This window comes from Tamandua tetradactyla, chromosome 7, assembly GCF_023851605.1.
Source record: "Tamandua tetradactyla isolate mTamTet1 chromosome 7, mTamTet1.pri, whole genome shotgun sequence".
NCBI lineage: Eukaryota > Metazoa > Chordata > Mammalia > Pilosa > Myrmecophagidae > Tamandua > Tamandua tetradactyla.
In genome coordinates, this window is record NC_135333.1 from 13,421,201 (window position 1) to 13,436,263 (window position 15,063).

Sequence of the window (15,063 nt, forward strand, 5' to 3'; positions counted from 1 at the left end):
AATTAGGGAAAGTGATGGCATATGCATGGCTGGACTTCAGAATTGCTATGGACTGCTGACTCATATTTGCTCTCCACTTTCCCCTTTTTTTTAAGCAGAACTGACTATGGCAGTTATTCTATCCTTGTCTCATCCATGTATTTTGGGAATGTATTTGGGAGCAGGAGGGGGGCATTTAACTTCTCTTATTAGTTCACAGATTTCCAAATCAAGGGAAGTCCCATATGAGGAGACTCATCCAAATCCAGATCTGATACAGCTGAAGAAATCATGGACTTTGACCTTTTGCTGTAATGAGATGAAAGTTTTGGGGGATGAGGTGAGTGCTGTTTGCATGTCGAAGAAATATGGATTGGTAAGGCCAAAGGGTGTTTCCTTTCCAAAGAACTGCCAACAGTTCTTCTCATTCTTGTATATGGATGCTAATCCTTCCATCTTGGAGTTGTGCCTTGCTTTGACCAATAGAATAAGGTGGAAGCAACATTCTGAGATTGCAGAGTTCAAGTTTCAGAGTACTCATGGCTTCTGTTTTTGCCCTCTTCAGATCCACCCACCATGCAAAGAGCTTAAACTGGTCTATGGAATGATGAGAGACTACATGCAGACAGAGACATCCAGCCAGACCCCAACTGCTCCAGCCACAGCTGGGACACCAGATGTGTGAGGAAAGCTATCTTGATTATCTAGCCCTAGCCAAGTCACCCAGCCAACTCTGTGTGGTATACAGCCAACCCATCTCTGTCAAACCCTGCACAGAATCATGAATAAATAAATGGATGTTATTTTTTAAATTAATAAATTTGGGGATGATCTATTATAGAGCAATAGATACCTGAAACCCCTGCTTAAACAGTAGAAGTGGAGAGTGCACAAACCAATGAATTTATCTATTCCAGTTTTCTTTAGTATGACCTTTGCGTTTGTTTGTTTTTATCCATCTTCAGAGTATCTTTTGATTTTACAATAGTATAAATGAATAATAGATTTCCAAGTGCCAAAGAGGCAAAGTTTATAGGCTTAATGACAACATATTTTCAATACAAAGAGACAAAATTGATTTGTCATTGACCCATATAGGACATTTAAGTAGAGGCCAATGGTCGTATGCTTAGATAGCATAATAGCCCGGATAGCCCAAGGGTAAGCTACCTTGGTGGTACTGATATAAAGAAAAACACATGAATTTTACCAGGATCATTTTCTTTTGTTCAGAACATTTCATTCAGAAATCATTTAGATCATTTATTTAGTTTTCAAAGGTTGTTTGTAATTTTTTCCTATTCCCCCAAATATGACAGAGTTGACAATATATAACTATGCCGGGAAGTTTGACTCCACTATGAAGAAAGTTGGCTCTGGGGTTTAATGGCAAATAATAGCACCAAGTAACCAAATAAATGTCTCAGCAAGCAGTTACAGAATTAGAACAGTTACCATGCAGGTTGTGCAAAGTACAACTCCGCAAAGTACAAAGCACAAAGCATGCCACTGACAGAGACTAATGGCGCCCCCTGAAGTGGTGCAACCCAGCAATGATATACAGAGAGTCTACTGCAAAGATGAAACATGATTTTGTCCACGAACACCTGTAGTTCTAATAGGAGCTGAATGGCACATGAAACAACAAAGGCACATATATATATATATAACTATAATGATGTACATGTACTGTGGGGTGACGGTAAAAAATTACGAGTTTGAGGAGTGGAAGGCAAGAATACTAAGGCGTGTAAAATGCTCATCCGAAAACTCATCACATACATATAGGATGCAGCTTACCTGACATGCTGATGGATGGCTGTGGTTGAGATCCCAATGGGAAGACACTATGTCAACAGACTTTCTGGCCATGTTGAGTAAATTCATCCAGCCTTGGAAAAGTGATAAGTGAAATGGTGCATTTTCTGAATAGTTAAGGCCTTCAGGAATATTTTCCACCAGGGCAATTCTTAGAAAAGATTTTGAAAAACAAACAAACAAAATCTAGTCAAATTTGAAGCCACCATTCCTTATACAGGCACACAGAGACATCTGAAAAATATTCTGCACTCTTTCTGAATGTATACTTTCCTCCCAGTTTACATTTTTCCACCAAAGACCTCATTTTTTTTTTAAGCTAATCTACTGTGTTCTGAGAGTTTAGGCTCTGTTTTTCCATAGTTAGCACTCATATTTCAGGAAATCATGGTATAAATTCATAATGTCTGATTTCAAATCAGCCTTGAAACAAAAATTCAGAGCTTCCCACAAAACAATTTTTTTCTAGTAATAGATTCTTATTTTCTCCCCTTCTACCAGCACAATTCTTATATAAGGTACTACTTCTGTGAGCTTCTTGGGACCATAAATTAAGTTTTGCATAGCTCCAGTTTTGAGTAAAATGTTGGGCATATACTGGAATTCAACCAATGCTATTATTACTGCTTAACATCTTAGAGGTGCTTCTCAGCTTGATGTATAAAGTGATGCTGAACAGAAATGATAAAAACCTGCCTATTGAAGGACTTTGGTAAAGTTTTAGAAAAGGAATTTGTAAAATAATAGTAATAATCAAACAAATAAAATCAGCAATATCCTAAAAATTACTTTTACATCTTTAATATGCTGACAAAATACATACCATGTCTGGCTCTCCTTGCTGTCACAGCTAAGGCTGTGCTGTTTTCACTTCTGAATTATCTACGTAACATATGACTTTTTAAGCTTTTTTTAAATTTTTCGCATGGGCAGGCACCGGGAATCGAATCCGGGTCTCGGCATGGCAGGCAAGAACTCTGCCTGCTGAGCCACCGTGGCACGCCCCATATGACTTTTTAATAAAGGAACGAACAAGGTTTTCCCAGTTTGATAAATGTATATTCTGCAATTCCTGATGGGAAAACCCCAAACTTCTTTGATAATATCTGTGAGTGCTTCCCAAGCCGGGGTCTGGTTTAACTGCAGTTGCATCCCCAGTGCATAATGAGGGCTCAATACATGCTTACTCATACAAACTGATTTCTGTTTACAACATGGAATCCAGCACTTCTCAATAAAACTGTTAACTGTTGTTCTTAATGAGACTCCCAGTTAGTCAGTTTTAGAAACAAAAACAAAAATACTGCTAGTAAATTGTTCTTGCTTATTTGATGAACCTAGAATATCATAACCAGAATGGGGTCTAGGTATAGGACACGTAGACATCTCCAATTTGGGAATCTAACCACCTCCCATCACCTGCAATATTATTTAACTTTTGATGGGTCCTTATAAAGCACAGAACAAGAAAGTCACTATATACAATACAGCAATGAATACCACAAATCTTCCTAGCCCTCAGGAATTTGTAATCTAGTGGTAGAGCCTGTCCCACATGTAATGATTCAAATAGGCGACAGACTCTGAGAAACAGTGAAATGGATATAAGAAATTCTAATTAGATGGATAATGTATCATCTGAAGTACTACTGGAGCACAGGCAGGAAGAAGAAATAAATTCTGATTGGAGGGATCTGGAATTGGAGGAGGTGGGACTAGAAATGAGTCTGTGAAGACAGACATATTTTTCTCTTGCCTCACTATTATCTTTAGAGTTTGGTATTTCATGTTCATTTTCCAACTCCAAAGTCTACACTGGGTCATAGAGCTAACCCCTACTTAGCTCAATAAAAGAAAAATCTCAATGAACTATGGCGTCTTCTGGTAGTCGTTCCAATGCTGCCAAACTAGATTAGTCCCCTTATTGTCAACTCTCACAGAAGCTTGTACCTCCCCTTTCACTTACTAAACACTCTAAGATTATACTTATTCAAGGTTGACTTTCGTTGATACATTGTAAGGCATATGAACGCAGGGCCCTCATTGGTTCAGTATTGTATGCCTAGCACCTAATATACTGTTTAGTTCACAGTGTCTAAAGGATATCTTCTGAGTTCCATTAAAATCTGAACAACTAACTGGGAAGATGATGGGTCTATTAAAACTGACAAAGAACATGGGAAAGGAAGTAAATTAGAGATTGGGAGAGATTATCAAGGGAAAAAAATAATCAAGAGAAAACTGGCCCAAATCCTAAAGTGCAGAAATGCCTACATTTCTCTGATTAGCAGAGACTGTGAAATAGATGAGAAGATTTAGAAGGGACCGATATAAAGGCAGGAAGGCAAGCAGAGGCCCGAGAGAATGCAGTGTTCAGGAAGACAAGGGAAGAAAGGGTTGAAAGGTTGAGAGAGGAAATATTTTATCTACCTATCAAAACCTTTGAAGGCAATATGACAGACGTGAAAGTTGAATATTTTTATTATATCCACAAAGCATAATGATGTCTTCCTACCATCGTAGAGTTATGACCAATATCTTCAAGTATTCATCACTATTTTGAAATTATGGCAGTTTTTAGAAATGCCACTAGATCTTGTTATATCATGAATAAAGTGCACAGACTATACATTACTACATCACAAATTTGTTTTTTTAATATTTTGATAGCTTTATTTCAATATTATTGATTTTCCTTTATAATTCTACGTATTTTAACTTTGTATTAAAAACATTATTCAGAGGAAGGGTCCACAGGCTTCATTAGATTGACAAAGGGGTCCATGGCACAAAAAAAAGGTCAAGAAATTCTAATTAGTTGTCTAAAGCATCATTTACTGCTTCTATTCCACACACATTCTTATCAGATATTTTTCCTTGGTAATTAAAGTGGATAGGATTATCAAGAGCAGAGAACTTGGGCCAAAGCCAAATTTGGAAAACATCTAATCATTTTTGGTTGGCAGAGAAAGTGGGGCAGGTGAAAAAGATCAGAAAAAAACACTGGAAAGATTGGAGGAGAAAGAGAGTGCAATTCCCTGGAAGGTAGAGAGAAGTAAGTTTATTATTATTATTTACTTGAAAATTATTAAATATCAAAATAAATTATGAATTTATACCAAAAATAGAAACACCTCCGAAGTTCTGGGGACCAGCCACACTTTCCTTTGGGTAATGAATTCTACACTTGGGAACCACACAGAGAAAGCCCAGGAAAAATTACTGTCCTTCCCTTTTACTCTTCTCCTTTCCCTTCTTACCTGGAGATCTTCGTGGCTTTTTTGTGTGTGTGACACAGAGTTTATTTCCTATGTCTTTCTAGAACAAGGCCTCTAAAAAATCAGCTTTGAAATGACTTGACTTAATTCTGTGATCTATCATTTTTTTTCCCCTTTAACAATCAACAGCTGGCTACTCTCCAGGGGCCCAATCTGATTAGCATATGTGCAGAACTCATTTACATGCGATAACAGCCTTTGCTAAACATGGACTTCTCAAACAAGGAAAGAAAGAAGTAGGCGGACTTCATTAATATTCACCTTTGGGCAAATCATTGGAATGCCTGCTTATTATCTCTAAGAGACCTTTGCCCAGAAGCTGTAGCATTCTTTCTGATACCAAATAACTAGGGGAAAAGCTGAATAAACCGTGACACAATACGGCAAAATTTTTTTCTGCCTCTTTTCATGATACTTTAAACTACAAATAATTTATAGCCAGGGAGCTAAGGTGGAATAAATACAAGAAAAAGCTTTACATTGTTACTAGATTTTAAGGTAGAATTCTAACTGTTCTTACTAATAGTATGTATTTATTCTCCAAACTCAATGTGATCGTCGTAACTCTTCTTTAGATTTTCTTTTCTAATTGAAGAAGTTGTGGGTTTACAGAACAATCATGCATAAAATACAGGATTCCCATATATCATCCTATTACAAACACCTTGCATTGGTGCATACATTTATTATAACTGATGAAAGCACATTTTCATAACTGTACCATTAACCATAGTCCATATTTCTTAGGTTTCACTGTTTGTGTAGTGCGTTTCCCTGGATTATTATTTAAAAATTTATTACAGTGCTGTAATCGAGAAATTAGAATTTAACGGATGATTTTGATTACTGAATCATTATATAGAATCTCTATATAATGCTTTCTATTGGAATAGACAGGGGAAAATACCTGAAATCTTTGAACTGTACTCCAGCTGCCTTGATCTCTAATAATGATTGTATAGCCTTTATCCTGTGTCCTTGGGATTGTAAAAATCTGGTGACTGATACTTACTTGTACCTATTTTATTTGTTTTTTTAAACTTCAGAGTCTTCTGATCACTAAAGACAGCCCCTAATGTTTAATAATGAAGAGTCTTGGGTCAGTCCAGAGCTAACCCACCCCAATCCAAAGTTATCTTGATAACCAAAACCGGATCTAACCAAAATGGGCCACCTGGCATGCACAGTAGCTTAGATTTTAACCTGTAAGTCATCTATACCTCATTATAAATCTAAAAATCACATCCATCGTCACATTAAGGCTGCCATTTTCTTACATACATTTGTGACTAAGCACGTAGTCAATTTGTGCATGCTCAATAATTAGATCACCTCTAATTACATCATCTGGGGCCACTGTGCTCATTATCCTAAACCCTGCCCCTCTTTTAGTACTATAGAACTATCAGCATTACTGCACTTTGGGGAGACAGACTTTGACACTGATAGGCCATCTGATCTCCTACTTCCTGCCTAGCAATAAACTCCTCTCTTTAAAACCCCAGTATCTCAGAAAATAGTCATCTGAGTACATCACACAGAGAACCCACAGCCTTTGTACCATAACAGTATCAGATATACAACTTAACAGTGCTCCTTTTAACCACATTTAAATATATTTGCAATTACATTCACAATGTTGGGATACCATCACCACCATCCATTACAAAACTTAAACAAACAAATAAAAGATAAAATGTACAGACAGGTTAAGGGAGCAGGCCAGCTTAGCTTAAAATGAACAAACAAAGAAACAAAAAGCTTATATTAAGGAATGAATATCACCATCTGTGCTGGTTTGAATCTGTGGTGGACCCCAGAAAAGTCATATTCTTTAATCCTCTTTCAATATTGCTGGGTGGGAGCATTTTGATTATTTCCATGGAGGTGTATCTCTACCCATTGAAGGTGAAGTTGCTTACTGGAATCCTTTGAAAGAGAAAACATTTTGGAGAGAGTCCCTTTTTGGTAGAGCCACGAGAAAGCCAGCAGATGCCGCCATGTTCACCATGTGCCCTTCCAGCTCAGAGAGAAACACTCAATGTCATCGGCCTTCTTGAACCAAGGTATCTTTCCCCAGATGCCTTAAATTGGACATTTCTATAGACTTGTTTTAATTGGGGCATTTTCTCAGCCTTAGAACTGTAAACTAGCAGCTTACTAAATTTCCCTTTTTAAAAGCCATTTGTTTCTGGTATATTGCATTCCAGCAGGCAGCAAACTAGAACACCATCTTAAAGAAATATCTGCTATTCCTCTCTAATAAAAGTCAATGTTACTTTTGAAAGTTTTGGGTTTTCTTTTTGTTTGGTTTTGTTTTGCTTTGATAAATACAAGAATCTATATAAAATATTACATTTTCACACTTGATTTTGGTATTATTGTTGAGAAGTGTTATGGAGCTAGGTCTCACTGCCCAACGACACACACAGAAGTCAATGCCATGACATCAGGATTTTGAGGAGAAAAAATACTTTAATGCAAGGTTGACTGGCATGGAGTCAGGAGTCACTGCTCAGCTCTGTCTCTCCAAATTCGAAGTGCTTAGAGTTTTCATTACATTAAACAAAGGGAGGTGGAATTAGAGATATTGGCACATTGTGATTGGCTAATAAACATTCAAATTAAGGACTGTAAAAGGGCTATCGCAATTGGTTGTATATACATTCAAATTAAGGATTATAATTTGGCCTATCAAGTCTCTGCACTAATCAGGATAGATATTACCTAGTTGCAAAGGAGGAAGGGTTACAGCGTGGTTGTAAATCATTTGGCTAATGCAGAAAACTACAATAATAGAGGGAAATAACAAGCAAGGGAAGTATGCCACAGCACAGTTATCAGTTACCATAGACAGCAGCCATAATAACGAGTAAAGGAATGGAAATAAGATAAACTGGCTGTGAGGGGCAAAGAGATCATCTGGTTATGGCAATGTTAGGAATTCCTCAGTTAACACACAACTACAATGACACAAGATTTAAGCTTTAAGAAAACAACTACACTTATAAGTAAAAACCTCTGTAATCAGTGGTTCCAGAGTAAGGCTCTGAAATAAAGCAGACAAAATTCATCTCTGCCAGTTACAAGCTGTGTTACCTTGGACAAATTACTAACCTCTTTAAATCTTCTCATCTCCGGAAAAAAAAAAGGTTATTACCTAGATTAGAGGAGATAATCTATAGGAAGTGCTTTGTTCTGTGCCTGGTTCATAGTAAGCACTAAATTAAAATGTTACTTTTTAAAGTAGCAGTCTGAAAATTTATTTTGAAAAATGTGCCCAAAATTTTAAACTGATATAGCCCAGTTTACTAAAAAGATTCTACATATGTGGACTAAAGGAGTATTATAAATTCATGACATTTTCAGAATGAATGTGAGCTCTCTTTCATTGCCTAGTGCAAAGATCAGTTTTTAGGACTTGATTGACAGAGGTACTTGGCAGTCAGTTCACTGGCTTTCATTCCTCAGATCTTGGCTCTCTGAGACTATTAATCAATGCAGCTGAACAGATGGCCTCAGTTCATCAATACAATTAGAGTTGCATCCAAAGTAAATTTATGCAGATTATTATACCATCATTGTGGGTCATCTTGCTGTAATTGACAAGAGTTGACAAGGCAAAGGTTAGCCTTCTCAAGGAGATGTCCGAGTCACTGACATTCAGTAGAAGAGGCTTTGTTACCCATGCAGCAGGCTCTTGAACAACTCTGGATGGTTAATGGTTAAAACAAACCTATGTTAGCTTGTTTTTAATTCAGCGGAGATATACAATTCTCCCTTGGTCCTTCCCTCTTCCCTCCCTTACTCCCTCCTTCCATTTCATCTTTCCTTCCTTCCTTCATTTCTTTCTTTCTTTCTCTTTTTGTTTAAGAATTGACCTATGGGCGGGCCGCGGTGGCTCAGCGGGCAAGAGTGCTTGCCTGCCATGCCGGAGGACCCCGGTTCGATTCCCGGCCCCAGCCCATGTAAAAAACAAACAAACAAACAAAATATAATAAAACAAGAAAATGTTTAAAGATGTTTCCCTTTCTTCCTCCCTTCCTTCCTTCCATCCTTCCTTCCTTCTCTGTCTTTCCTTCCCTTCCTCCCTCTCTTTAAAAAAAAAAAAAAAAAAAAAAGAATTGACCTATGAAAGTTAAAGCAGAAAGGTTACTAAAAAGGCCTGGCTGGCTAGCTGTGTCCTGATTATTTTTAATCTGGCACAGGGAGGACCACTGTTGTATATTAAAGTAAATAAAATTATATTAAAAGTATATTGACTTAATAGCCAATAGGATGGCAATTATTAAAAAAATGAGAATTAACAAGTGTTGGAGAGGATGTGGAGAAACTGGAACTCTAGTGCATTGTTGGTGGGAATGTAAGATGGTGCAGTCACTGTGGAAAGCAGTATGGTGGCTCCTCTAAAAGTTATATATAACTTTGACTTGGCAATCCTACTTCTAGGAAGATGCCCAAAGAGAGTGAAAACAAGGTCACAAACAGATACTTGTACATGATTATATATAACAGCATTAGTCACAAAGCCAAAAGCCGGAAACAATACAAGTGCACTTCAACATCAACAATAAATGGATAAACAATACTTGGTATAAAAACACAATGGAATATTATTTGGCCATAAAAATGCAGTTTTGAGACATGCTGCAACATGGAAGAACCTTGAAAACATGCTCAGTAAAATAAGCAAGACACATAAGGACAAAAATTGTATAATATCACTCATAAGAGATGATTAGAAACAGCAAATTTGCAGAGATAGAAAGCAGATTAGAGGTTACTGGGGAAGGCGAGTTTAGGGGAAGGGGAGAAGGGAGAGTGCTTGTTTAAAATAAATTTTTCAACAAATTAATTAAAAGAAAGCAATCAATGTTGCAAACACAGTAATAAAAGAAATGGGGGGAGAAAATTTTTCTGGTAAAAAGAAAGAACTCAGTTGGAAACTGAGAATATGTTCTGAGTTCCAAGCAAAGGAAAAGACCACATCTAAATGGTTACACACAGATACACTATGATGGAATTCTCAAAGGAAAAAAGATAAAATTTCTGCAACAGCGCTCACACACAGGTAAAGGGAAACTGAAGGTCTGGAGCAGGAGAGAGATTGTACTTTTCTTTTTATAGCCTTTGTTCTGTTGTTCATGATGCAATAATGATCCTTACTACATTCAATGCACTCTAATATTTTCTATTTTTGTTCTACTATTCCATGTTTTAAATATGTATTTATAGGCCAATTTAGTTGGTTATGATCTGGAGTTTGAAAAACACTCACTGAAAAACCTAAACATACACATACACACATACAACTTAACATAAAAGCCTTGTTGACATTCTTGAGTGATGTAAGGGTAGTTCAGTAGTAGAATTCTTGCCTGCCATGCGGGAGACCCAGGTTCGATTCCCAGTCCATGCACTTCCCAAAACACAAACAAACAACAAAACAAACAAACAACACAAAAAAACAAACAAAAATTCAACAAATGGGGTGGCAATAACGGGATACTCACACGGAAAAATAATGAACTGTGACCTCATCATACAACATACAAAAAAAACAAACAAACAAAAAAATGCAAAGACCTTTTTAGATGGGGATGTTGTTTTAAAAATAATTCTTCCCCAGTGCTCTTCATGAATACATCACTTGAAGATGCATGCTAGAACAATGGGGGAAAAGTCAGATGAAGGCACTCAAGAATGAAAAAAAATCCAACCTGAAGCACCTGCTTTGAGGTTTGGAGGAAGGAGAATCTTCACGTGTTTTCAAAAGAATGTGAATTGCTACCAAATTTTTCCAAATTTCCAGCAATATTCTATTAACATTGAAATGACCATAACCATCTCACTCTTGGTAATCTAACACAAAGAAAGACACTAGTAAATAAGGATATATGAACTAAGATGTTTTTTGCAGCAATATTTGTAGTGGCAAAATAACTAGCAATGAGCTGGATATACTTAATAACAGGTTAATAGCTATTTTAAATAAATTAGCTATATATATTAACCTTGAAGAATGTCCATGACAAAATGATAATTTAAAAAAGCAAGTAGTTGAATTAAAAACAAGAAGAAAAACTCACAGCAATTTTAAGGTGTGATCTCATTATTTCCTAAGAAACTTGAGCCTAATTAAAAAAAAAGTATTAGGGTTTTGCTGTAATAATTTCTTGCCTACTCTTTAGTTTGAAAAGTTTCAAATCTACAAAAAAGTTGTAAGAAGGGTACAGTGAATAAATATATCCATTGCAAGAGAGAATATGTATGTACATATATAAATATATATATACATAAATACAATTTTTCAGCCAAACCATTTAAGAATATGTTATAGATTTCATGACAGTTTATTTGAATATTTTGCATGCATTTCTAAAAAAGTAAGGATAATTTTCTAAGTAACAAAAATACAATTATCACCCTGGAAACTTAACACTGATATGGTCATACATATTCAAATTTCTCCAGTTGTCCCAATAATGTACCATATCCTTCGTTGGTTTCATTTTTTTTTAGGATCCAAGACCCAATTAATGTCCACTCATTGCATTTAGTTGTCATTTCTCTTTTAATCTAGGAGAGTTTCCTACCCTAATTGTTTTGCTTTGTTTGTCTTCCATGATATTATTTTTGAAGTACCCAAGCCAGTTGTTTTGCAGAATGTTTCTCAACTTAGATTTGCTTGATTGTGATTAGACTTAAAGTAAATATTTTTGGAAGAACACTACATAAGTCATCTTGTGTTCTTTGAAGTCCATCCTATCAGGAGGCAGAGGATGCTGGTTTGTCCAACTATTGGAGATGTGAAATTTGGTTATTTGGTTACGGTCAGGTCTGCTAGGTTTTTCCACTGAAAGCCACCTTTTTTATCTTTAGAATCAATAAACAACTTGTGCAGAGGTACTTTTAGATGATACCCAATGATTTCACCCAGTGTTTTCATTTATCATTCTTGATTGAATCTATATGGTGGTTTCAGTAATTTTCTATTATTCTTCTGTAAGGAAAAGCTTTCTTTTCTCTCATCACCCTTTCTATAGTATTTTAAAAAATTTTATTGTATTAGTATGGATTCATTTTGTATTCCAAGTGTTATAATCCATTACTGTCATTATTCATTTTGATGCTCAAATAGTCTCATATATTGCCAGTGGGAATTCATTCAAGCTGTCTCCTGGGTTCCTTTGATATGTTTCTTTCAGTTTTGATTATTACCTTACTGTGTGGCATCAATTGTTCCATTTGAATTAAATTTTAAATCCATTCTTAAAGCAGCAGCAGCAGCAGAGAGCAGGATGTTTGAGTTTGAGTTGTTATAGCAGATTCCTGTTTCTATACATCTAGAAAGTGTGGTCTAAAATCTCATTCATTCCAATTCTGTAATTGTATTAAGTGAATGATAGCTATGGTTTTCTTTTTGGAGGGAGGCAGTATGATGACCAAAGAGGGCGTTTTGTAATTATAGCTATTATCTGTTGTTTGCATATTATAGTTTAAAAGTACTTTCACAGAAGGGCAGAATGGACCAATATGCAAAAAGGAACAAGGCAGAATCAAGGAGTACTGAAAGAGCAGCAAGGAAGCCAGTACGTGGAGGTGTAGAGAGTGAAGCCAAAAGGGGTAGGAGAAAAGGTCAAAAGGGTTGACAAATGAGCTAGATTACATAGAGACTGTGAACAAGTAAGGGGTTATAGAATATGATCTGATCCAGGAAGGATTATCCTGTTTCATGGAGAATGGATTGAAGGGGGACAAGGTCACAACAGGAGATCAGGAAGTAGACCATTGCAATTGTCTAGGTCCAAGGAGAAAGATGACAGCGCCTTGATCTAGGGTGTGAGTCCTGAGATGGAAAAAAAGGTGAAGGAATAGGTAATATATTTTGAAAGTGAAGGAGATAATGTCATCTTCAGATTACAGGGTTCTCCATTGGAATGGCACAATCTTTCCTTCCTCCAGACCCTTGTTCACCCTGCCCTAGAGGAGGAGGAGTGAATTATCTGATCGGGAAACTTGGGAAGAATGCTCACCTTGTTATCTCTCTTCCTCCTCTTGGGAAAACTATCCTCTCCCCACCCACCCGTCACCCACCCACCACACCCCAAGTCTTGCCTATACAAGCCCCTTTGTGTCCAGGCCTTCCCTGGTCTACTGTTGGCTGTGGCTGGGTACTAAGTTTGCCTAATTCTGGGATATGGTTAGGAAGGCTAGTTGATTTCACATTAAGCTACATCTTCCAACTTAGCTTTTATCAATAAGGTGATCTTTTGACCTCCGATTCCTGTTGGACTTGTCAATTTGTTCAGGATCTGCATAGGGAAGAAGATGCTATTTATCACACTCCCTCACAGATCCTAAAAGTAGAGTCTGGAGATGAGTTGGGATCCTGATATCAAACTCTCCTGGATATGTGGATGGAATGAGGAACTACAGGTCAGATTCCAGGATGAACGAAATTGCAATGGACAGCAAAAACTTGTAGAAAATAATTGTGAGGAAGCCCTTGTTGTCCAGTCAATGCCTTATTTATTAGTCCAAAGTTCTCATGACTTGACAGAAATTGATAAAAAATATGTGCTGCTTCTCCCCACTCTTATGCCCAACTCAAGCACTGATAATCAATCAGGACATTCTTTTCCCTGAGCCTACCTGTCAGGCTCTTAAAATTTTTTGCAGCATAGTGTCCCAGGCAGCTACTACTAAACAACCAGGATTGCATTCAGGATGAAACTAAAGTTATAACATTGAGGCAAAATAGGAAATGAAGTTATTACAATTTTCTGGTTAATCCACATTTATGAGAAAATCATTTCTATTTCAAATCTTGGTGAAATATTTCTAAAATATTTAAATACTATTTTCTATATTTGGAATAGGCTAAACACAATTTTTTATGATTTCAAATTCTGCCTTAGGATCTCTGACCCCTACTTTCCAGAGGATGTAGGAACTTAGACAAACTTGAGAGTCCAGGATTTATCCTTGGATTTACCTTCTTTTTAAAAACAAGTTTTCGCTCAATCATTTTTGGATTCAACTTGTTTCTTTAATTTAAATCGAGGCATAATGAAATTTTCAGTGACTGAGGATTTAACTATTCTTAACAACAAAGCAATTAAGTTTTGCTCTTCACTGTTCAGAGCTAGTGGTATTTGTCCATGTGAGGGAGATCATATGTAATTTTTTTTCTTTCCACTCTCCCGTCTTGACACTCAGCAATTCTCAGAATTTGAAGCCATATTAAAAAAGAGCATTATTTGGCAAATCTTTGACAACCATGAGTTATGTCAGATTGATGTGCATTCTCCTAACAGCAGCTAAAAGAAGGTCTCACCGTTGGCCTCTGAGGAACCTAACATTTAGTTTGGGGTGAATTTTCTAAGCCTCACTAAAATACCTCAAAATCTTGGAATAAACTAGACCCAGGAAAGAATCCTTAGGGGAACACAGTAGCTTCTTGTTTAGAAAAGCTCTATATGGCTAACACTATTTCCAAAAACCAAAGAACAGTTTTCGATCAGCCGGGAAAGTTGCAACCAAGTGGCTCATTTGGGGGACAGCAATCTTCAATCATGAGCTGTTTCATGAGTTCCAACATTGGGCCTTCTCCTTACAGAGTGTAGATTTAGCACAGAAGGCAACTTCGGCTGCTGTATTTCAGGTCCACCAAGGGTGATGGCATCAGTCTGGTAGAGCACGTGCCATTTTCAGCAGTTCAAAATAGTTTTTCTAAATGCGTCTTTTCACAGCCTGAATATAGCTTAAGTTTCTTCTGTGTTGAGATAATAAAATGGATGAAACAATTTTGTAATGACTGACTCTTGCTGGATTATCGAATAAATTCTGCAAGTTGATTTGCTTTTAGATGCATAGGATGGCACTTAAATCTATATAGGAATACTGTATTTAATGCAATAAATTAGCTTCTATAAACCTTTGTGTACAGAATCTTAATTAATTAAATCTAAATTTGAATGTATTT

At 36.6% G+C, this 15,063-nt stretch overlaps 1 protein-coding gene across 6 annotated transcripts in view; it reads right to left on the reverse strand.

The window, feature by feature from the left end:
• PLD5 (phospholipase D family member 5) overlaps nucleotides 1-15,063 on the reverse strand; it is a 453,172-nt gene that overhangs the window by 193,816 nt on the left and 244,293 nt on the right. For all 6 annotated transcript variants that reach the window (XM_077167818.1, XM_077167821.1, XM_077167819.1 and 3 more), the window contains exon 3: nucleotides 1,780-1,948. In XM_077167818.1, the coding sequence (XP_077023933.1) occupies nucleotides 1,780-1,948 (169 nt within the window). The remainder of the gene's footprint in view (nucleotides 1-1,779; nucleotides 1,949-15,063) is intronic.